The sequence below is a fragment of the Orcinus orca genome, chromosome 8 (assembly GCF_937001465.1).
Source record: "Orcinus orca chromosome 8, mOrcOrc1.1, whole genome shotgun sequence".
NCBI classification, from domain to species: domain Eukaryota; kingdom Metazoa; phylum Chordata; class Mammalia; order Artiodactyla; family Delphinidae; genus Orcinus; species Orcinus orca.
The window spans coordinates 45,674,829-45,699,342 of NC_064566.1; the positions used below are offsets into that span (position 1 = coordinate 45,674,829).

The 24,514-nt window shown below is 36.7% G+C and overlaps 1 protein-coding gene across 7 annotated transcripts in view; it reads left to right on the forward strand.

Moving 5' to 3' along the window:
• Positions 1-24,514, forward strand: part of SBF2 (SET binding factor 2) — a 457,341-nt gene that overhangs the window by 365,908 nt on the left and 66,919 nt on the right. For 6 of the 7 annotated variants that reach the window (XM_049713585.1, XM_049713586.1, XM_033404541.2 and 3 more), the window contains 4 exons: positions 18,837-19,007; positions 21,396-21,658; positions 23,285-23,457; positions 24,295-24,368. In XM_049713585.1, coding sequence (XP_049569542.1) covers positions 18,837-19,007; positions 21,396-21,658; positions 23,285-23,457; positions 24,295-24,368 — 681 coding nt within the window. The remainder of the gene's footprint in view (positions 1-18,836; positions 19,008-21,395; positions 21,659-23,284; positions 23,458-24,294; positions 24,369-24,514) is intronic. The other variant, XM_049713584.1, reaches the window with a different exon arrangement.

Sequence of the window (24,514 nt, forward strand, 5' to 3'; positions counted from 1 at the left end):
CACAGTTCTGGAGGCTGGAAATCCAAGATCAAGGTTCCAGCCAATTTGATTTCTGGTTAAGGACTCTGGCTTGAATCCACCTCTTGCTCTGTCCTCATAGGGCCTTACCTCATGCATGTGTGGGGAGTAGAGAGGGAGGGGGAGAGAGAGAGAGAGCTCTCTGGTATCTCTTCTTATAAGGGCACTAATCCTATCAGATTAGGGCCCCATCCTTATGACCTCATTTAACCTCAGTTCCTTCAAATACAACCACACTGAGGAGTTAGGTCTTCAACATATGAAGTTTAGGGAGGCACGAACAGTCCTAACAGATAGGAAATAGAGAGGGAGTAACCAGGAAAAGCATTTTGAAAGAGACCTTTGAATAGGCCTTTGGAGAATGAATAGGATTTTAACCATTAGAGATTGGAAGGAGAGATTCCAAGTGGCAGAAATAGTTTAACCAATGTCATGGCAATGGGAAAGCAAAGAATATGTTCAGCACATAGAGCATTCAGCTCTTTCACCTGCAGGATGACATCTATATAAGTGAATAGTACTCAGGAAGTCCAGAAAGAGAGGATGTGGCCAAATTATTTAGTATCTTATAAAACATCATTTCCTGGTTTCAGTACTGCTCTAAGTAGCTGTGTGACCTTGATTATGTCACTTTACTTCTGTGTGTCTTAACATCCCCATGTGTCAATGAAAAAATTCAACTATCTCTGAGGTTTCTTTTAACTTAGGGAGTCTATACTTCAAAAAAAAAAAATAAGTGATATAAGTTTAACACATGTTATGTGTTTGTGTGTGCCTGTATACTTTCACATTTGTGCTCTCACACCAGCAGATATGCATACTTCTGCAAGTGTTTGATGATAGGCATAAAAACCTACTGTCACTTAGGTATGTTGAACTTGAACTCCTCCCACCTCTCCATGAATTAGGAACGTTTCTCTGCATATTCCAAGGACCCAAACTGGACCTCCCAGGGAGAACTGACCAGGCAAACTGGGGAGATAGATGATTTCCCCAGCCTTGTTCCATGCCCTTTTCCAACTTCATTGGCCCTCTTATTTTCTCCTGCATCAGGCTTCCAGTTTCCTAATGACTGCTTTTTCTACCCTGCTAAGGAAACTTAATCTCAAAGCCTTTTTCGTATTCATTGGTAGGCAACTGGCTAAAGGTATCCCCAAACCTTCAGGGATATTTGCCTTTTAGTAGGAACTAGACCTTAAACTATAAGAAAGAAACATGAACAGTAAAATTTTAGACATTAATAAATGGACATAAAAGCTGGGAATTGGGGTGCATAGGTGGATTTTCTGGTGTTCCTAAAATCCTTAGAAGTGGGAAATGATCCCTCGGAGCTTAAAAACCATCCCCTAGAAGAGTTTAGTATAGCTTTACAGCTATTTTATTCTTAGCCTGGACCTGTCTTAGTTATTTTTAGCTAGATAATACTGTTATTTACTTATTCTTTAGAATTCTGGGTATAGTTGTGGACTTACCATGCAAACACTTAGGTAACTTCGACCTGATCTTTATGATTCAGTGGATAATTCTTCTTGGGAAACAGCTACTAGATCAACAGCTTGTTCATCATTCTAGAGGCTCAGTTTTAATGAATCTTTCCAAAATAAATAAGGAACAGTAGAACTGAAATTGAAGAAGAGCTGTTTTCCTCAAAAAGAAGGGCGTATTTCTTTTCAAGAAATAACCTTTTCCCCCACTATATATAGTCAACTTATAATACTGAGTTTTTCTTCTCAAAAAGAGGTTGGTCTGCCTCTATCAGATACACATCCAAGTCAAAAAGGTGTTGTCTTTATAATGAATTTAGGTGACTCATCTGAGAATATTCTATCCGTCAGAAGCACTTCAATGTCCAGCCCTAGTACTCACTGCTCTGTGGCCTCCACTTTGCGTGGGCACCAGCTTCATGACTCATACTGGCTGTCCATCACTTGTTCTCTGAAGACCACAGTTTCAAAATATAACCCTTAGAAAACAGTTGCCGTTACTTCACCTGCAATTGAGCGTACTATGGATGCAGCCTACAATTTGAGTCTTTATTTGGTCATTGACAAGAGTCTTAAGTTTTTGAGTCAAAAATTCAATAAAATACAGAAATTTAGGCCCCAAGATGTTGATTTTGTTGTTTGTAAGGATGCTTTCAGGACTTACTTTGCTCTTTATAATTCTAACAAAATAATTTAATGGTGTGTGTGTCTTTGTGTGTCTAGAAAAGTTGAGTAGATGGAAACTAAGGAAGGAGAAGATGTACCTCAAAATTGTAATCTAACAGTACTGTGATTTCTGCTTTCATCTAGTAAGAAGTAGAAAATAGTGTAAGGAAGAAGTTCATTTTTCTTAAGATTATTTACTTGGTAATAAAACTCAAGTTAAAAATCACTTGAAATCAAAGCTTTCTGATTGTGTTTTCTCTCTAGATTCTTTGTTATCAGAACAGTCTCTAAGACAGTGATAACATTATCCAAATTTAATCAGAGGATTTAAATCCTAAAGTTTAATCACATAAGAAAATAAATGTGCTTTTCCATGGGATACATCTTTGTCTTTTTTATCCTAATATAGTAGTGAACTGTTAACATGCAGGACATCTAGAGCTGGATGACTGTTGCCAGCTTTCTAGGTGTCTGGCCTGCCCAGCTGCCTCTGTATATCCCTAAAACTGCTTACTGTTCCTCTGCCCAGGCAGGCGCTTATATTTTCCGGAGATATCCATGACTTCCCACATGGGCTTTCGGCTGTTGCACATGACCTAGTACGACTATGCCTAATGCAACTATGTTGCACGTGACCTAGTACAACCTTGGCATAGTTGTACTATTTACTAAATACATATTAACTGCCAGGTACTATGCTAAGTGTTTTCCATATCGAATCTTCCCACCTCCTTGGGGCAGAGCTAAGCTGACATGAAATTAGCACGGACGGTACACCATAATTTTCTTAGTTTTGCTTTCATAATATACCTTCTGAATTACCAAGGCTGTGGTGAATGACTACTACCATTCATGATTGTGAGCTCATTTTTTTCTTTTTTTATTGTGGTAAAACACACATAACATAAAATTTACCATCTTCACTGCTTTTAAGTGTAGAGTTCAGTGACATAAAATACATTCACATTGCTGTGCAGCCATCACCACCATCCATCCCCATAATTCTTTTCATCTTGTAAAACTGAAACTCCATACCTATTAAACAATATCATTCCCCATTCACTTCTCCCCCTGTCCCCTGGTAACCACCATTTCATTTTCAGTCTTTATGATTTTGACTACTCTAAGTGCATCATATACTGGGATCATACAGTATTTGTCTCTCTGTGACTGGCTTACTTCACTTAGCATGATGTCCTCAGGGTTCATCCATGTTATAGCATATTACAGAATTTCCCTTTTAAGACTGAATAATTGTATGTATATACCATGTTTTGCTTATCTGTTCATCAGTCGAAGGACACTTGGGTTGCTTTGACATTTTAACTATTGTGAATAATAGTAATGCTGCTATGAACATACCTGCACAGATATCTTTTTAAGGCTCTGCTTTCAATTCCTTTGAAGTAGAATTGCTGGATCATATGGTAATTCTACTTTTAATTTTTTAAGGAATTAATCATACTGTTTCCCACAGCAGCTATACCATTTTACATTCCCACCAACAGTGTACAAGGGTTCCCCTTTCTCCACATCCTCACCAACACGTGTTATTTTCTGATTTTTTTTTGAGTAGCCATCCTAGTGGGTGTAAGGTGGTATCTCATTGTAGTTTTGATTTGCATTTCCCTAATAATTAGTGATGTTAAGCATCTTTTCATGTGCATATTGGCTATTTGTATATCTTCTTTGGAGAAATGTCTATTTCAGTCCTTTACCCATTTTTAATCAAGTTGTTCTGTTGTTGTTGTTGAGTTTTAGAAGTTCTATATATATTTTGGATATTAATCCCTTATCAGATATATGATTTGCAAATATTTTCTCCCATTGTGTGGGTTGCCTTTTTGCTCTGTGGATTGTGTCTTGATGCACAAAATTTTTAATTTCATGAAGTCCAATTTGTCTTTTTTCTTTTGATACCTGCGCCTTTAATGTCATATCTAAGAAATCATTGCCAAATCCAATGTCATCATATTTATATACGACACTAATCCAAATCTCTTTAGACCTGTGTAGCACACTGTAAAAATTGCTTTTTAGTGATTACTTCAGGTCACTGAAAAGACTCTCCAAGCCCTAGAAAGGTGGTTTTCCTTTCATCTCTGATAAAGTGAAATCCAAGAATCATTAGTATCACCAAAGCTATTTTTAGACTAGCTAATCTATAATTTTTATCTAGGAACAATATTCAATTCCATCAGCGGAGGAATGAGTTACTTTAGAACATGTGCTATTTTGGGTAAATGTATAGCATCTTTGCCTTTGTCACTCCATCTCTGCAATCTGCCAAGACGGTAGGGCTTGGGCATTGGAACCAATGGTTGTCAGTGCCTCTTCCACCCTCACTTGTTAAACCGTTGCATTGTTCCAAATGTCAATTCTCTCACTCTAGATCTATTTGCTTAGATCAAATTCCTCTGTGCTCCAGGAGGAATTTTGTACATACTAATGAACAAAGAGAAAGAAACAGTATAGATCATCTACTCTGAGCAGTATAAGTCAAGGGAATGGCCTCTTGTAAATTAGATTTCAGTTAATGGGTATCTTTATAGAAGTGTATCCTCGGGCTTCCCTAGTGGTGCAATGGTTAAGAATCCGCCTGCCAATGCAGGGGACACAGGTTCGAGCCCTGGTCTGGGAAGATCCCACATGCCGTGGAGCAACTAAGCCCGTGCACAACTACTGAGCCTGCGCTCTAGAGCCTGCGAGCCACAACTACTGAAGCCCACGTGCCACAACTACTGAAGCCCGCGTGCCTAGAGCCCATGCTCTGCAACAAGAGAAGCCACTGCAATGAGAAACCCACGCACCGCAACGAAGAGTAGCCCTTGCTCACCACAACCAGAGAAAGCCCGCACGCAGCAACAAAGACCCAATGCAGCCAAAATTAAATGAATGAATGAATTAATTTTTAATAAAAAGAAATGTATCCTTAAGACAGAGATTGCATAATAGATTGAGGCCAAATCACAAAATTTTAATATCCAGCAAAACTTTACAATATCCTGATTAATTTTTTTCTAATTAACCTAGGATTAAAACTGTAAACATTTTGGGGAATTCCCTGGAGGTCCAGTGGTTAGGACTCCATGCTTTCACTGCCAAGGGCCCGTGTTCAATCCCTGGTTGGGGAACTAAGATCCGACAAGCCATGTAGCATGGCCAAAAAAAAAAACCTTAAACATTTCATTTCAAACCACATAGTTGAAAATCTTATTTTGGACTACTTTCCTGCCTTGATAATATAGTAAAATAAGCACAATTGGCCAAACTTTTTATTTCAGCGTTTTTTAGAACTTTGGGTTTATTATTTGAAATACAATTCTTACCTAGGAACAGAGATTTTGTAGGCAAAATTTCAATAACCTGCTGAATCTTAGCTGAGCCTAAAACATGCCCTGCAAGGTTTGGAGTTTGAATTTGTCATTTTTCTGAAATCTCTCAAGTACTAGGGATAAATACTATACCTGTGGTTGCTAGAGAGTAAAAACTCTACGTGACATAATAGAGATTTATTTCCAGACCACTCAAGGGCCCACATATTTTGTAAGAACAAAATTCTGAGATAATGGAAGACCTTTAACACTTGCTTCTAGGTCATTATAATAGAAGTTGACCCATCCACTAACTTAGTCTAAACATATTTCTTTTCCGTGTCTCAATTTACATATTTGTAAAAACAGGTTTCAAAAGAATATTCTCTGAGAAGTAACTAATAAAAATTATTTTCTATTGGGGCTTCCCTGGTGGCGCAGTGGTTAAGAATCCGCCTGCCAATGCAGGGGACACAGGTTTGAGCCCTGGTCCGGGAAGATCCCACATGCCGCGGAGCAACTAAGCCCGTGCGCCACAACTACTGAGCCTGCAATCTAGAGCCCGTGAGCCACAACTACTGAGCCCTCACGCCACAACTATTGAAGCCCACGCGCCTAGAGCCTGTGCTCCACAACAAGAGAAGCCACCGCAATGAGAAGCCCGCGTACCGCAACGAAGAGTAGCCCCCGCTCGCCGCAACTAGAGAAAGCCCGCATGCAGCAATGAAGACCCAATGCAGCCAAAAATAAAAATTTTTTAAAATAAAACAAAATAAAATAAAAAAATTATTTTCTATTTAACTTTATTCCACATATAATAATTGCATTTTAAAGTGTTTTCTAATTTAAGACCTTTCAAAGTAATATATGTATATAAGTCAGAAATATAAAGATTACATGGTTTATAACAAAAAACAAAGGTCCCTGCCTTACTTCCAAGATCTGCTTTCCAGAGACAATCATGTTCAATTGTTCAGATGTTTCTTTTGGTATTTGGCTTAGTGTTTCTAACATGCTTTTACTGCTATTTCTTAATTTTACAATGTTAGATGTTATCAGTTTACTTGGAATATGAAAATTTAGATCTCCTACTTTCACCACCATACCACCTCTACATATTCTTACTTATAAATTCCCTCCCTCCTTCCATTCCACACAAATACCACCCTACCTGGCAAAAAGTCTGATGCCGTAGTGATTTCTAATCCTTTGTGTCGCCCATTTTTTTCCTTGTGCTTCTTTATAGGATTCTCCTTTAAGGATTAAGTGTCCCTAATGATATACTTTAATGTGGTTCTTTTTTCATTCAGTTTGCCAGACATGAGATGGCTCTTTCAATTTGAAAATCCATGCCCTTCGATTTATTTATTTATTCATTTATTTAATCATCTGTTTTTCCTATTTTTCTTTCTCGAGCTCCTACTAGTCGGATACTAATGCCTAGACTAATACTCTATTTTTTTTTCAATATTTTATTATGAAATTTTTCAAACAGAGAGAAAATTTTTTTAATTTACAGTAGACATCCATAAACCTACCATCTAGAGTTTAGTATTAACATTTTTTCTATCCTTTCTTTGTATATATCTATCCATCCATCAGTCCATCTTATTTTTGATGTATTTTAAAGCAAATTATAGTCAACATATAATTCCAGTACTTCAACACGCAGTCGTTTTGTAGCGAGAATTGTAATTAGAGTTTGCATTTTCTTCTTTTGAGGTAAAATTTACATACAAACTTACGTGTACATTTACTAAGTGTTTTTAGTAATTTTTTTAAAAAATAAATTTTATTTATTTATTTATTTATTTTTGGCTGTGTTGGGTCTTCGTTGCTGCACGTGGGCTTTCTCTAGTTGTGGTGAGCGGTGGATACTCTTGGTTGCGGTGCGTGGGCTTCTCATTGCGGTGTCTTCTCTTGTTGCCGAGCACAGTCTCTAGGCACGTGGGCTTCAGTAGTTGTGGCACGTGGGCTCTAGAGCACAGGCTCACTAGTTGTGGCGCACGGGCTTAGTTGCTCCGCGTCATGTGGGATCTTCCCGGACCAGGGCTCAAACCCGTGTCCCCTGCATTGGCAGGCAGATTCTTAAGCACTGCACCACCAGGGAAGCCCTTAGTAGCTTTATTAAGGTATAACTAACACATAAACTTACATAGTTAAACTGTACAATTTGATTTGATAAGTTTTGACATATATATATGTCCCCCATGGAACCATCACCACACTCAATATAGTGAACATACTCATTACCCCCAAAAGTTTCCTCATGTTTCATTGTAATCTCTTCATCTCATCTAACCTTCACCCCCATCCCCAGGAAACTACTGATCTAATTTCTGTCAGTACAGAATTTGCATGTAGTTAGCATATTCTGTGGTTATATATAAATGTAGTTATACAGTATATGATCTTTTTTGTCTGATTTCTTCAGCATAATTATTTTGAGATTCATCTATGTTGTTGCAGTTTATTCCTTTTTATTGCTGAGTAGTATTCCATTGTAAAAAAAAAAAATCCCGCAGTTAACCTTTTGGTGAACATTTGTTGTTTCCAGATTTTATCCATTACAAATAAAGCTACTGTGAATAGTTGTATACAGATCTTTGTATGGACATACATTTCATTTTTTTCTTGGGTAAATACCTAAGAACGGAGTGGCTGGATCATATGGTAGGTGTATGTTTAACTTTTTAAGAAATGGCCGAAGTTTTTTTCCAAAGTGCTACCATTTTATATTCCTTTCAGTAGTGAATGAGAGTTCCAGTTCCTCACACACTAATGTCATTGCTTTTAATTTTAGCCATTCTATAGATATGTAGTGATATTTCATTGTGATTTTTATTCTCATTTCCCTAATGACTGATAATGTTGAGAGTCTTTTCATGTGCTAATTTGCTTTCTGTGTATCATATTTGGTAAAGTGTCTATTCAGGTATTTTGCCCATCTTTTAAAACTGAATTGTTTGTTTTCTTACTGTTGAGTTTTGAGAATTCTTTACATATTCTGGATATAACTCCTTAGCAAATTTATGATTTGCAAATATCCCTAGAAGCCTTAGAGTATTAGGTTTTACATTTAAGTCTATGATTCCTTTTGAGTTAATATTTATATATGGTACTAGATATGATCAAAGATTCAATTGCTCTGACACCATTTATTGCAAAGATTATCCTTTCTCTACTTAATTGCCTTACACCTTGGTCAAACATGTGGGAAGATCCACATTTTTGACAAACTTTGGAAGAATTTGTGTTGAAGGGGTATTAGTTCTTTCTCAAAAGTTTGGTAGAATTCCTAGTGGAACCATGTGTTGAGAGTTTTCTTTGTGGGAAGATTTTTTTACTAAAATTTCTATTTCTGTAATAGATATGGGCCTATTCAGGTTATCTGTTTTCTTTTGTTTGAGGTTTGGTAGTTTGTATAAATATCTTTCAAAGAATTTGTCCATTTCATCTAATTTGTCAATATTGTCAATAACAAAGTTATTCATAGTATTTATGATCCTTTTAATATCTGTAGAATTTCTAATAGTGTTACTTCTCATTCTTGATAGCAGTAATTTTATCTTTTTTCTTTTTCTAAGCAGTCTGACTAATTGACTACTTATCAATTTTATTAATCTTCCCAAAGAACCAGCTTCTGGTTTCATTGGTTTTCTTTATTGATTTTCTGTTTTCTGTTTCATTGATTACTGCTTTAATCTTTATTAATTGCCTTCTTCTGCCTGTTTTGACTTTAATTTGCTTTTCTTTTTCTAATCTCTCTAAGTATAAGCTAAGGTCATTGATTTGAGACCATTCTTTTCCAATACAGGCATTTATTGCTATAAATCTCCACCAAAGTATTGCTTTAGTGGCATCTCACAAATTCTGATATGTTGTGTTTTCATTTTCATTTAGTACAAAGTATTTTCTAATTTCCTTTTTTATTTCCCCTTTGATCCATGAGTTGTTTAGTTTCCAAATATTTGAAGATTTTTCTAGATACCTTTCTGCTATTGATTTCTAATTTAATTCCATTTTGGTCAGAGAATATACTTTGTATTATTTGAATCCCTTTAAATATATTAAGACTTATTGCCCAGAGAGCAGGTTTTCTTGATAAATGTTTTTTATGCACTTGAAAAGGGTGGGTTTTTTGCTGTTGTGCTATCAATGTCTATCAGGTTAAGTTAGTTGATAGTGTTATTCAAGTCTATTATATCCTTGCTGATTTTCTGATTACATTTCCATCATTAATTACTTAGAGATATTGAAATCTCCAACTATAATTGTGTATTTTTCCTTGCATTTCTATGAGATTTCATTCATGTATTTTGAAGCTCTCTTGTTTGTACATAAACACTCTGGGGTTTTATGTCTTCTTGATTAATTGACCCTTTACCATTATGAAATGACCTTCTTTATCTGTGGTAATATTCTTTGCTTTGAAATCATCTTCTATTAACATAGCCACGCCAGCTTCCTTTTGACTAGTGTCAGTATACTATATATTCTTCCATCTTGTTTTTAAAGTAAACTTTCAGAGCATTTTGACATTTACCAGAAGTTGCTAAGACAGATAGTTTCCATGTGTACTTGCCCAGTTTCTCCTGTCAGCAACCTTTTTTTTTAAGTGATAAAATAAAGTATACATAGCAACCTTTTTTAAAAGTTTTATTGAGATATAATTCACATGCCATAATAATGCACCCATTCAGAGTATACATTTCAGTGGTTTTTAGTGTATTCCCTTTCACCATAAGCAATTTTCAAACATTTTTATTACTACAAAAAGAAACACCGTACCCATTAGCTGTCACTACCTATTTCCCCTCATCCCCCGAGCCCTAGGCCACAACAAATCTACTTCCTATCTCTATGTATTTGCCTGTTCTGGACGTTTCACATGAATGAAGCCATGTAATATGTAATCTTTCATAACTGGCTTCTTTTACTTAGCATAATGTTTTCAAGGTTCATCCATGGTATAGCGTGTATCAGTACCTCATATTTTTTTACTGGCACGTATTACATTGTACATATATACTACATTTTATTCATCAGTTGATACACATTTGGGTTCTTTCCGTCTTTTAAATTGAGATATAATTCATATACCATAAAATTTACTCTTTTAAAGTGTGAAAAGGGCTTTCCTTCTCTATGTAGTAGGGGTTTCAGCTTTATCTGATCTTCAACATTTGTTACTGCTTATAAATCCATTTTATGACATCTAAAATTTTATTAACATCATTTATCTGGTGTCTGTTTTCTCATTCTCTTTGTTCTTGTATGTTTAAAAAATGTTTTTCTTTTGCTGTCATTTCAGTGGAGTTCAGGGAGCAAAAGAATATTCAGTCTGCCACATTTAATTTAAAAATCTCTTAAAATTATTTTTGAAGAAGGAAAATAAATTGTTCAGAATTCTATTACCTTTAATTCATTTTCATTTTGTCTTTTTCCTCCCAGTCTTTGTGTACTTACAGACATAATCATAGCATAATTGACTTGTTTTTCTGAAATATAGCATAAGCACTTCATTCATAAGCACAGTATCATATTAACCACTTTAATGGTAGCATAATATTCTTTTGTGTTAATAATGTACCATCATTTGTCTAACCTTTCATCTCTATAGTTAGACATTAAAATTGCTAACTTTGGAGAGGGTATAGCTATTAAAGATAATGCTATAATAAACATTTTTGTTGAGCTTTTGGGCCATTTGCAAGTACACCTAGTAAGAACTATTCCTCCATTTCCTGTGCCAGGACTCACTGATGCCTTTATTCTATTGCTCCTTTTGCAATTACACCTCAGAGAAAATACCTTGTTATGTATCTACTAGTCTTTTTGCTGATTATATTCTCCCAATCAGGTACTTTATCCTCCCGGTTTACAGTGCTGTTATAAACAACACCATTAGGTTCATCAGTCCACAGCTTCCAGTAAACACTTATGGATAGATTTTTTTTTGGCTTGTTTCTAAACAGGTTTAAGAATAGTTAAATAAAATATGTTTAAAAATCTGCGAGTTTGTAAAAATATGCATTTAAAAAAAGAAAAAGTAATTGTTCATCTGTAATAGATGCTGGAAAAACAAGTCATTTTTTAAATTTTTGGTGTTTTTTTTTTTAATTTTTTAATTTATTTTTGGCTGCATTGGGTCTTTGTTGCCGTGCATGGGCTTTCTCTAGTTGTGGCGAGCGGGGGCTACTCTTTATTGCGGTGCATGGGCTTCTCATTGCGGTGGCTTCTCTTGTTGCAGAGCACAGGCTCTAGGTGCACAGGCTTCAGTAGTTGCAGCACATGGGCTCACTAGTTGTGGCATGCGGGCCCTAGAGTGCACGGGCTTCAGTAGTTGCAGCATGTGTGCTCAGTAGTTGTGACTCACGGGCTCTAGATCACAGGCTCAGGAGTTGTGGCACACGGGCTTAGTTGTTCTGTGGCAGGTGAGATCTTCCCAGACCAGGGCTCGAACCCGTGTCCCCTGCATTGCCAGGTATTCTTAACCACTGCACCACCAGGGAAGTCCCCAAGTCATTGTTTTTAAAACTGATAAATGAAGGGATAAAATCATGTTTTTAACCTGCTTTCTAATTTACACTATATGTTTGGGTCTCCAAACAGTTGATGAGGGGAACTTTTTCTTTATAGAAACATTCTAGCTAATAAGTGAGGAGGTAATGGTAGAATGAAAATATCAGTATTTTATTGCTCTTAATGATTAATGAATCTAGGCATTGACCATCAATGGCCTTTAATATTACAGAAAGAGGGGCTTCCCTGGTGGCGCAGTGGTTGAGAGTCCGCCTGCCGATGCAGGGGACACGGGTTCGTGCCCCGGTCCGGGAAGACCCACATGCCGCAGAGCAGCTGGGCCCGTGAGCCATGGCCTCTGAGCCTGCGCGTCCGGAACCTGTGCTCTGCAATGGGAGAAGCCACAACAGTGAGAGGCCCACGTACCGCAAAAAAAAAAAAAAAATTACAGAAAGAAAGACAACCAGATTTGCCTCTTACAATAGTATCTCCATGAAATATTCTTGCCAGACAATCAAGTCTGAATCTGATCACGCTTCTAGATCCAACTGCCAATTTGCAGGAAATGCAGAGGACAAAAGAATACGTCACGTGAGACCATTGGGACGCAGTCAGCAGCCACTAGACGGATGGAAGTTCTGTTGGACAAATAATCCAGTTTCTTCAAAAAATAGATTGCAAGTGGTGGGAAAAAAAGAGAGGCAGACAGACAGGTGGTAAAGAAATCTGTAGATTAAAACCAACCTCAGAGATATATAAACTAATGTAATATATGGACCTTATTTGGGTCCTTCCTGAGTCAAACGAACTGTAAAAAAAAAAATAAAAATAAAAAACAAGGAAAAAGACAAACTTTTTAACATTTATAAGATAAATTAAAAATTTAAACACTGACTAGATATTTTATATTAAAGAATTATTGTTAATTTTTTCAAATAGTAGATCTGTAAAATGTCTATGTGAAATAATTTCTCATTAGAAAAATAACCAATGTACAATAACCCAAAAATGTTTATTGGTACAGATAACAATGGGAATATTTCTTAGGCTCCTCTCAAGTAGTTCCAGGAACTATATTAAATAGTACTGAAACTAATAATGAAAGTTGACAGTTGACATGAACCATTGTTTATAATAGCTAAAAGGTAGAAACAATACAAATATCCATTAACAGGAACAAGGAAATGCTATATATTCATACAGTGGAATTTCACACAATAGTTAAATTGTGATTAAGAAATTAAATTCTTAGCTAAACTATCTAGGTTTGAATCCCAGCTCTGCTCCACCATTTCTTGGCAATATTCTCTTGGACAAATTACTTAACTTCTCTGTGCCTCAGTTTCTTCCCCTTTAAAACAAGGGTAATAATAGTACTTACCTCAGTGGATCATAAGATTGCTATAAATACTAAGTAAGTTGACAAATGTATATAGTGAGAGATCGGTACAAGTTAGTTATAATAGCAATAATTATTATTACCTTAATAAGTCTAGCAACATAATACATGAAAAGCCAAGTGGCAGAATAAAACACAATATGGTACCATTTATATAAAGTTTAAAAACCTACCAAAAAGAGGCAGGAATTTAGATCCAGTTTTGTGTTTTTAGGAATACGAGACCCAGGCAAAGGACTTGACAACAAGCTAGTATTTGATTTCTACTAAATTCTGGACCACAAAGGAAAGAAATTGATTCATCCTCTCTTCTCTCAATATTTACTAAGCAGCTTCATACAGAGAATCATTAGAAGGATACATAGTTTAAGGACTTCAACCCTGTCATTCCAGCTACTGACACTGGTACATCAAATGAATACTGGGCAATGCTTGTGAATGAATATACTTCTTGTGTAGAAATTTTGTGCCTGGATCTTCTAAGCAGCCCAGGAGAGGTTTAGACCATTACACATTTGAGGTTACTTGCACTCTTCAGTATCAGGTAGTAGAACAGGAAAAACTATGGTAGATTCTCACATTACCTCTGTTTAACTAATTTGATTACTCACCTTTCTGTAAACCCCACTGACTAATGAACACAGTATTCATTGTTGTAGGCCACTGTCTTTCTGTCCCTTCTGAGTTGTTTGTTTACAAAGAGCTAGGTGTTTTGTCCCAATTAATTATATAGTTTAATTAAATATTACATAAATCAATGAAATATAAGATGTATACTTTGAAAAGCATTAATAAGGAATAAAATGCAATATAATCCTATATATTCTTTATGGATATAAACAGGTATAAAAACATAAATAGGAATGAAAAATACCTAATTCAGGATCATTGTTGCCTCTAGGATAGGAGAGAAATGGGCTCAACAGAGGTACACAGCAGGCTTCAACCAGATCTATAATGTTGTATGTCCTTTGTTTTAAAAAAATGCACAAAGCAAATATGTTTAAGATGTGGTTAAGAGTTGATAAATATAGGTTTTGAATACACGTTTTCCCCATTCCTGTCTCCCTTTTGTTTGTCTCTCAAGACTAAGCATTTCACCAAAGTTCATCAGAAAATACTCAGAAGTTAATTCTTTTTTTGTTTTTTTCAACATCTTTATTGGAGTATAATTGCTTTACAATAGTGTGTTAGTTTCTGCTTTATAACAAAGTGAATCAGTTATACATATGTTCCCATATCTCTCCCCTCTTGCGTCTCCCTCCCTCTCACCCTCCCTTTCCCACCCCTCTAGGTGGTCACAAAGCACCGAGCTGATCTCCCTGTGCTATGTGGCTGCTTCCCACTAGCTATCTATTTTACATTTGGTAGTGTATATATATGTCCATGTTAATTCTTCAAGTGACTTAATATGTGGATTTCACAGGCCAGTGTAGAATCATAAAAGGGCTGGCTGGCACCATCCCTGAACCGTGACTTGTATTCCAGTGTCCAGAACTGGATAGGAAATACCCAGCAATTTAAACAGTGAATCTTTGTATTCTAATTATTCTTTTTAAGAACATTACATATTTATGGAATCACTCCTCCCAGGAGCTTTTTCTCCTGAAATCTGGCTTCCCTCTGAACTCCCTAACTGAAGCCTTGGGCCTGGAGAGCAAACGTATCTAGCCAGACAGTCCTTAGATAGGCCTCTCATACTGATATCTTAACCTTCCCTTGACCAGCTCGTCTCTGAGATGACTTGTATCCATTTACTTGGATTTGAATCTGGCCTGCTGGTTAATGAGCCCCGTGAAGTTTATTCTCCATATCTTGTCCCATGCTGGGTTTCCTTTGAATGCTTTGTGGAAAATGAATGGTATTCTTAATCTAGTACCTTCAGAGCTATTTTTTCTAGATAAGGAAGGAAGTCAACACATTCTTAAACATCTCATAAAATTGCATGGCAAAATATCACTTGTTTATTTAGGATAAAATCATAAGAATTATTATGAAATGTAAATAAATATTATTGCCAAAATTGAAGAGGAAAAAAAGATGCCATTTGACAACAGTATTACCACCACCCTCAAACCTTCATTGTGGATTAAGTCTCATCTGTGTACAAAATAAAAGGTCATAACGCTGGCATATGGGCCAATTCGAGAAACCATCTTGGGAAAGTCTTTTTTTTCAAACCAAAAAAGTGATCAGAATCATGAGATAGTTTTATCTACAGGTGCTTATTTTCTTTGTTTACTAAAACTATTAACACTATCATAGAACATAATGAATCTGAACCCCTAAGCAGTATCATTGCCTCTTTCTCTAGATAATTATAGTTTTGTTTTGTGAAATATCTTAGTTTTTGTATCTTACAGAAATGACATAGAATAATGGAAAACCTTATCTCTGTTCCCTTTTCTTCTACCCATCTTGCTGTGTGACCTTGGGCAAATCCATTTGCTTTATGGGGTCTCTCAAATGTACAGTGAGGGCATGCAGTATTCACCTTCCACCCAACTTTCTAGCCCAGTCAGAATGCATGGCTCCATTTTTGCAATTCTTATTTAAAAAGCCTTATATGGATGGAATCTAGGCAGAATAAGGTGCTACTGCCCTCTGCTGGCCCTAAGAACACACCTACCCACCAGTGCAGTGGATCTGCCCATATGAACAGCAAGGAACTCAGTGCCCCTTGCTTGCACTTGAGAAGAGATAGCAGGAAACCACAAAGAAAGGAAGCACATTTCATATTTGGAAAAATAATAATATTTAAAGTATTGGGGAATTAATGATTTCTTATGCATGTATCAGATGCCATCACCATTTGTGACTGACTTGCCACCAAAAAGTGCTTATCCTATAATCCCTTCACCTTGCTGTCGTTCTCACCTAGTAAACAAGCTGTGGGTTCTGACCCTTTGGGCCACTGTCACTGTTACACCATTTTTCTGCCTTGGAACACATTCAGTCCACTTTTGTTCAAAAGATTTAGGGAAGTTTTTACATATTCACTTGTAGTTTGTGAATAAACAGGTAGATAATAACTGGTATGTGCCAAGGAAAGTGAATATGCAGCATCAGTGAGAAAACTGCTGAAAGAGAGAGGCAGGGCTTCATTAGACTCTCAGATTCCTACAGTGCTCTGTCAAGTTGTAATAAGAGATTTATAATTAATTATAACTTTCTGTTTTGTTGATGATCCTAAAAGGACCACATGTGAGAAACTGATAAGGATTTGTTAAGAGCTCAGTTTTTCTGAGCTCATCTATATTAATATAATTTCAGAACTCCAGAATTTTAGAATCTGTTGTTACATTGTGTTTGTAAGAAATGGTGCTGCCTCTGGCTATACTCAAGGGAAGGGCAGTTGAGAATTATGCTTTTACCTTGTTTAAATTTTATGCCTTTAAAATCTCTTTCACAATAGGCCTATGCACTGCCACTGAGGTCATTGTTATTTCTTAGAGTGGTTGGGGCAAAAAAAAACCCAGTTCAACCCACATCTCAGGTGTCCTCAAGTAGAGTATAGAAGGCGTATGTGACTCACAGTATCTGTGGCTCACAGAACCACACACATTTTGTCCTTGATTCCCATAGGTAGAGAGTAGCTGTGTCTTAAATGAGCAGTCTTTGCACAGCTTCCCCTTGGGGATCTCCTGATAGGTGCTTCATGGTCAGTTCCAGTTTATAGCTCTTAAAAGAGTTATGGACGATCATCCCAACAGCAGTGCATAGGCCTATCTTGAAAGGGACTTACATATGGGATGCAGAAGTACACAGACTCTACTAGGCAAAATCACAGCCACCCCACTTCCAACTATATAAGTACTACATTTCATGGTATACATGGTGCCTATTCCAGTTGTAGGTTTAGTCTGTTCTTAATCAAGAAGGAAATTAATTAGCATGTACTGAGCATATGATTTTTACCAGGAATCTTATACATTTGTTATGCATCCCTAAGAAATGAACCAACTTTTTGCTACATAACTGCTATGTATATAACCTTAATAGTGCTCTTCAGTGTCCAACATTTTAGAAGAGAATTTGCTTATTGAATTACTTCAAAATAAAACTTACATTATCAAAAACTTTAACTCTACTGATAGAAAACAAATTAACTCAATTCTAAAGAATAAAATGGAACAAAAATTATCTGTCTATTGAAAGTATTATCAGGTATTTGCTGAAATAATGGATTTAAAATTTTTTGAAACATCTTTAACTTTTAGAGGTGAAAGAAACAGCTATGGAAAGGTGACTCAAATCATTTACTGAAGTTTGGCAACTAAGTTGTCTGTAAAATTTAAAACGCAGCATTAATTAAAATCATATCAGAGGTTTCAAGGCAGAATACTACTTTGGGAAACAAAATCCTAAAGTGAAGGAAAAAAAACAGATAGTTGTGCTAAACAGTATTTAATTTATTTATGATTTGCTTTCAGTTTCTTTGCAAGATAATTTGCTATAGCAAAAAGAGCAGGGACTTTGGAAACAAACAAACTTTGGGCTTGAAACCTAGTTCCACCACTTATGTAATTGCTATATGGCCTTGGGCAATCACTTAAACCTTGAATTTCTGTTTTCTCTTCTTTAAATTGGCAATAATAATGTGCATCTTAAGGAGATTTTTAGTATAAATGAGATGCATAAAGATTTATGAAGAGCCTCAAGTGACTGCAGAGTTAGTTTTCTTTCCCTCTGTTGTTAATCACAGAGTAGGGTTTACTCTTACTTAGAAGCCCAGCAGGAAGTTCTGGAAAGGAAGGTTTGGTTTGAGATTACCTTCTCACACCCAGACCTGGTTACCAGAAAATGCCCCAGAAGCCCGGGACAGTCATCTATGGATTTTGTGAGCCAGACAGCAGCCTCGGTAGGGAGGTAAATGGCTGGAGTGAGCAGGAGGGAGGGTGCAATTCCTCTTGAGTCCCAGATTCATAATATGCCCTCATTCTGTGTGCAAGGCGAAGCTGTAGGCTCACTCGCATTTCAATTAGTGTCCCCCTAACCCTACCAAAATGTACTCTACTACCAAGTAGAAGAAATTTTGAATTATCTGGAGTTTTATATTTAGGTTGTCATGAATTTTATTATATGTCCTAATTGTAATAAGAGCTACCAACTCTACAGTGCTTGCTGTGTGCACAGTACAGTGTTTAGGTACTTTTCATATATTCTCTAATTCATATAATTCCTTTGATTTTTAGCTGTTGCTAAAATATCCATTTTAATAGATAAAGTGACAGAGACCCTGAAGGATTTGATAGCAAGCCCAAAGTTGTTAAAAATATGTAAGTTGCTGATTGCTAAGCTTGCACTGCCATAAGATATTGTTTAGATAAATCCTTTTATCACATTCATGATTATCTGCGGCCCCTGTAACCTTCTGAACTGTCATGACTCTGTCAGCCCCATGGTGATGTATATTGTGTGTTCTCACAGAAACTGGCCCCTGGAGTCAGCCAGTTTGCTTACACCTGTGTACAGGACCACCCCATTTGGACGAATCAGCAATTTTGGGAGACAACCTTTTACAATGCGGTGCAGGAACAGGTTCGATCCCTGTATCTCTCAGCCAAGGAAGACAATCATGCCCCACATCTGAAGCAAAAGGTAAGATAAAGAAAGGTATTTGTGTGGGGCTGTGGTCCTGGCTTCAAGGAAAGCTTACTCAGGTATTCCCAGGGCCAAAGGAAATCTAGCCACTTCCTACCAGTGTATTTGGGGTTTACTTTAGGAAGCCCTCTGGTGAGCATCTTTCTCCTGTTGATTTCTGACATTTTTTTTCCATAATAACTTCTTACTACAGTTCTGTAGCACTAGAATTGTTTTATTGTATTTTAATAAATAAGAATTCACTGGAAACAATTATAGGAAGTTGAACAGAAAGAATAACCCTAAAATACCTAGGCAGATGTCTTTATGCAATTAACTTCTTGAAGAAATGTCAAATTAAAGTCAGTTGACTCCTAAATAAATGCTCAAAAGTATGCCAGCAATAAATCTAGGTCTTCTTTTAGGAGTATTCTATATGTTTCCATATATTTTTATCACCATAAAATAAATTTAAGGAAACTATCAAGAAAATAGTTTAAAATAAAGAATATTGGTTTTAATTTGAAAGAGCAGTTTAAATTTTTCTGAAATTTTGAAATGTCATACACTAGCTGTCTGGTCTTAGGCAATTCACTTTACCTTTCTGTGCCTTATTTCTACATTGGTAAAATCAATAGATTAGATTATTGTAAGATTTTAATGTCTAATACAAGTAAAGGACATTGAAGAGTTCCTGGCACATACTAAATAACAACTGTTAGAAATTACTGTCCTCATTAATTGAACTTAAAGCAGCACTAAGGGCTGATTATCAGTGTTGGTTCACTTTAAGAGTAATTTTTTTTAAAGTTTTTTTTAATTTATTTTTTTATTGAAATATAATTGAAGAGTAATTTTTAATCCTACATGCTGGGCTAATACATTGCTGCTGATCCTTTCCTCCATTTTAAATTTGCCTTATATTATGTGAGATAAATGAACCTCGATAGCTAACTGAAACTACCTAGTAGTCCCATATTTCTATGACCTCAAGTAATTTTAAACATATTATTGATCTATTATTGAGTATGATAAGAACAGAAACTTAAATAACAAATAGCACTATATGACATCAATCTGATATTTCAAATTATTGTACAATTAGCTTTAATTGTTTTTTCTTAATTTAAAACTCTCAAAACACCAGATGCACTTGGAAAAGGGGTAACTTGTAGCAGATCCAAAAAGTATTAGCTCGAAGTCATATTCTAGAAATAATTGGCCTGGTGGGGTGCTTTTGATAATTTTTAAAGAAGATGTGGTGCTAACATTGGTATATCTCAAAAACGTTCATAGAGCAAATTCATGTCACTGCTTCTGTGTCCTTTATTCTATAAAAGTCTGTCTCTGATCCCCAGTTTAGGTATGAGTGAGACTATAGATATACCAGCTCTTCATAAGCTGTAAAGTGCTGTGCAGATGTGGGTTACTGCTGTTGTTTAACTCTTCAGCCTATAGGAAACCCCTCTTTAAAATCCCATGGACACCTATATACCCATGTGGTGATAATGTTTGATTCCCATATTTACAAAGAAACCTAGCTCTAATTTTTTGTGACTTTGGTCATTCTATCTTCTTCTCCAAAGAGCAGAAGAAAAGAAACAGCAGAGTACTAGAAAATGCTACTGGCACATTTGACCTGAGCGTTAATAGGTACTTCAGGTCAACGATTTGTTATAACTGGCAACTTGAAGGGGATAGAGCCATAGAGATAAATAAATGCAGTGAAATGTTAGCAATGAGAAGTGTGTACATCTTTGTTTTGCTGCTGCTTCCTTGTGTTTGTCATGTGGTTCCATTCAAGGCCTGTTGGAGCTCAGAAAAAAAGACTACGTTTCATGTTGTTGTTATATTTTGTTTATATATTTTCATTTTTACTGACATAGGTATTTGATAGATGAATTATTAAAACATCTTCCATGTTTTTTGAAGCTCATGTCAAGTGATAGATTTGGATTTTTTAAAATTTTTATTATATTTTTAAAATTTTGGCTACGTTGGGTCTTCGTTGCTGCAGACGGACTTTCTCTAGTTGCGGCGAGCGGGGGCCACTCTCCGTTGCAGCGCACAGGCTTCTCATTTGCAGTGGCTTCTTTTGTGCGAGGGGTGCGAAGCTCTAGGTGCGAGGGCTTCAGTAGTTGCAGCACGTGGGCTCAGTAGTTGTGGAACACAGGCTCTAGGGAGCACGGGCTTCAGTAGTTGCAGCATGCGGGCTCAGTAGCTGTGGCGCACGGGCTCCAGAGCACAGGCTCAGTAGTTGTGGCGCACGGGCTCAGTTGCTCTGCAACATGTGGGATCCTCCCAGACCAGGGATCGAACCCGTGTCCCCTGCATTGGCAGGCGGACTCTCAACCAGTGCACCACCAGGGAAGTCCCAGATTTGGATATTTTTGTTTTGGTTTTTAGGGTAAACTGCCTGATGACCAATATCAGGAGAAGACAGCAATGGACCTGGCAGCCGAGCAGCTACGCCTTTGGCCTACTCTGAGCAAATCAGCTCAGCAGGAGCTGGTGCAACGTGAGGAAAGCACTGTCTTCAGTCAGGCCATTCACTTTGCAAACCTCATGGTCAATCTGCTAGTTCCACTAGATACAAGTAAAAACAAGCTCCTAAGAACATCAGCACCAGGAGACTGGGAAAGTGGGAGCAACAGCATTGTCACAAACAGGTACCAAATGTGGACACACAGAGACCCTCCTATTCTCCTTGGCTTAGCACAGAATATAAAGTACTTCGGGTAAATATTGCTATACATATTTCAAAAAGCAACCATTTTCCTCATCTTCAGACTTGCTCAGCTTTTCTCTATTAAAAGACTTTCACTACATCCAAATATTGTTAATCACCTCCCATACTCTCTTCTCTTTCATGACCTCTGATTTTTCAAATGTCTCAACCACTACTGATCCAGCCCTTCAGTCACTTTCCACCACAGCAATTTACAGCAAGCACTCTGGAAAATTACTAATGAACTCCTTCTTGTCAAAGTGATTATTTGTTTCTTGGCCCTCCTTTTCCTCAGTTTATCCATTGCATTTGCCTGTAATCATGTCCTCAACCATTCCTTGCTCTTAACCCTACTACTTCCCATACCACTGAGAATAAAACCATAAGGCCTAACAGGATCTGGCCCCTGGCTATTGCTCAGACCTTATTTCCTATCACTCTTCCGTCAATGAAACTGGTATCCCTGTTCAACATTCGAGGCATGATACTGCCTCAGGGCCTTTGTACTTCTTGTTCCTGCAATCTGGAATACTCTTCCTGAAATAGTCATAAGAATCACTCCCTCACTTCATTTAGTTCTCTGCTCTAATGTCACCCACCCAGAGAGGCCTTCCTGACTTCCTTGTCTTAAGTAACACATCCATCACTTGCTCATACCTTTTTTTTCTTTCATGACATTTTCTACAATCTGATTTACATAGTGAGTGGCTAAGACACCTAAGTTTGTTAATGCTTTGGGATGGTGTGATGGCCAAATTCATTGCTTTGCTTTACTTCTAACACTGATTCAGCTAATGTGGTTGGATTTGGAAGAAAGAGAAGTGAGTAGTTTAGAATTGGCAGTGAGTCTTTTCCATGACTAGCAGTCTAAAAGAAGTCATAGGAGGCAGGAGTATTTATTGAATTAAAAAAAAAAAGCAACACGGGCAGGTATTACACTTTCACATCTGCTCCATTTCAAATTTATTCCCTTCTTTTGCATGATTTGTATCACCTACAGACAAATGATGGTTTCAAAGTGACCAAAATGGTTGTGATTCACTGACAGAAAGAAGAATATTGGCAAGAGAAGGGTTCATAGGACAATTTTGTTCTTCCATTTGGAAAAATATGCTACTTGCTGAAAAAAGTTCTTTTACTTTGCCTACCAGGGACATGTCCCCCGGTTGCCAAAGGCCAAAGATAGCCATATTACTTTGTCTGGCTCCATGTGGCAATTAATTTGGAAGGACAAATTTTTTTAGAAGGTCCAAGTATCAGATAAAATTTAAAGTCTCTTTTTGTTTTATTTTCTGTGGTTCGTGAGTTCCTCTTAGAAAAATGACAGAAGGTATTCCTTACAAAAACAAATCTGGATCCAAAGAACAATGCCTGACAATAGCTTCCAAATGTCGGCAAACAGAACATCGTGTTTCACCACTATCACTTATAGAGAAGCCATGGAGTTAAGTGAGGTTTCTACTTGAGTATACATCCCTTTGAGCAAGTTTAAATTGCTGTGGAAGATCACTGTGATATAGTAGTCATTTGTTTTACTGACCATGATTTCTTTCCTTGACTTTCTTAGTATTGCAGGAAGTGTAGCTGAGAGCTATGATACAGAAAGTGGGTTTGAAGATTCAGAGAATAATGACATTGCCAATTCTGTTGTGCGTTTCATTACCCGATTTATTGACAAAGTTTGTACAGAGAGTGGAGTTACTCAGGATCACATCAAGAGCCTGCATTGCATGATACCAGGTAATCACTTTGCAGGTATCAGAGAACCAGAATATTAGAGATAACTGAATAAGAATTATTCTTATGGGTCTGTTTTCTCCAGCATAATACTTGGCTTCCATGTAGTTTAGCCTGCTATTTATTTTTTGTTTCAATTAGTTTCTTTCAATAGTTTTAAGTTATAGTAAAATATATCATAAAATTTGCCATTTTAAACTTTTTTAAGTGTAAAATTTAGTGGCATTAATTATATTCACAATGTTGTACAACTGTCACCAACTGTCTATTACCAAAACTTTTTCATCACCCCAAACAGACACTCTGTACCCATTAAGCAACAGCTCCCCATTCTCCACCCTCTAGCCCCTGGTTACCTCTAATCTACTTTCTATCTCTATGAATTTGCCTATTCTAGATACTGCATATAAGTGAAATCATATAACACTTGTCCTTTTGTGTCTGGTTTATTTCATTGAGCATAATGTTTTCAAGGTTTATCCAGTTGTAGCAGGTATTGTAACTTCATTTCCTTTTATGACTGAATAATACTGTAATTGTATGGATATACCACATTTTATTTATCCATTCATCTGTTGATGGACACTTGGATTGTTTTGACCTTCTGGCTGTTGTGAACAGTGCTACTATGAATATTCATGCACAAGTATCTGAGTCTTATTTTCGGTTCTTTTGGGTATATACCTCAGAGTGGAATTACTGAGTCATATGGTAATTCTGTGTTTAACTTTTTGAGGAACCACCAAACTATGATTAGTTTTTAATTCTAAAATATCCAGAATTTGTTTTAATTCTGCTTGTTTGGTACTCTTTCATTTTGAATACTCTGATTCATCCCAGGAATTGTAGCTATGCATGTTGAAACCCTAGAAGCAGTGCATCGAGAGAGTAGAAGACTTCCACCTATACAGAAGGTAATTATTCCAGACTACATGCTTTCAGAGTATAAAATCTCTTAAAAATAGCAACAGTAGACAGTTGTGCCCCAGAAAGTACCTTCTCCTAACCTTCTACAGAGACCAGCTCTAGTTTTAATGATGCATTAAACTTTGAGAGGAGT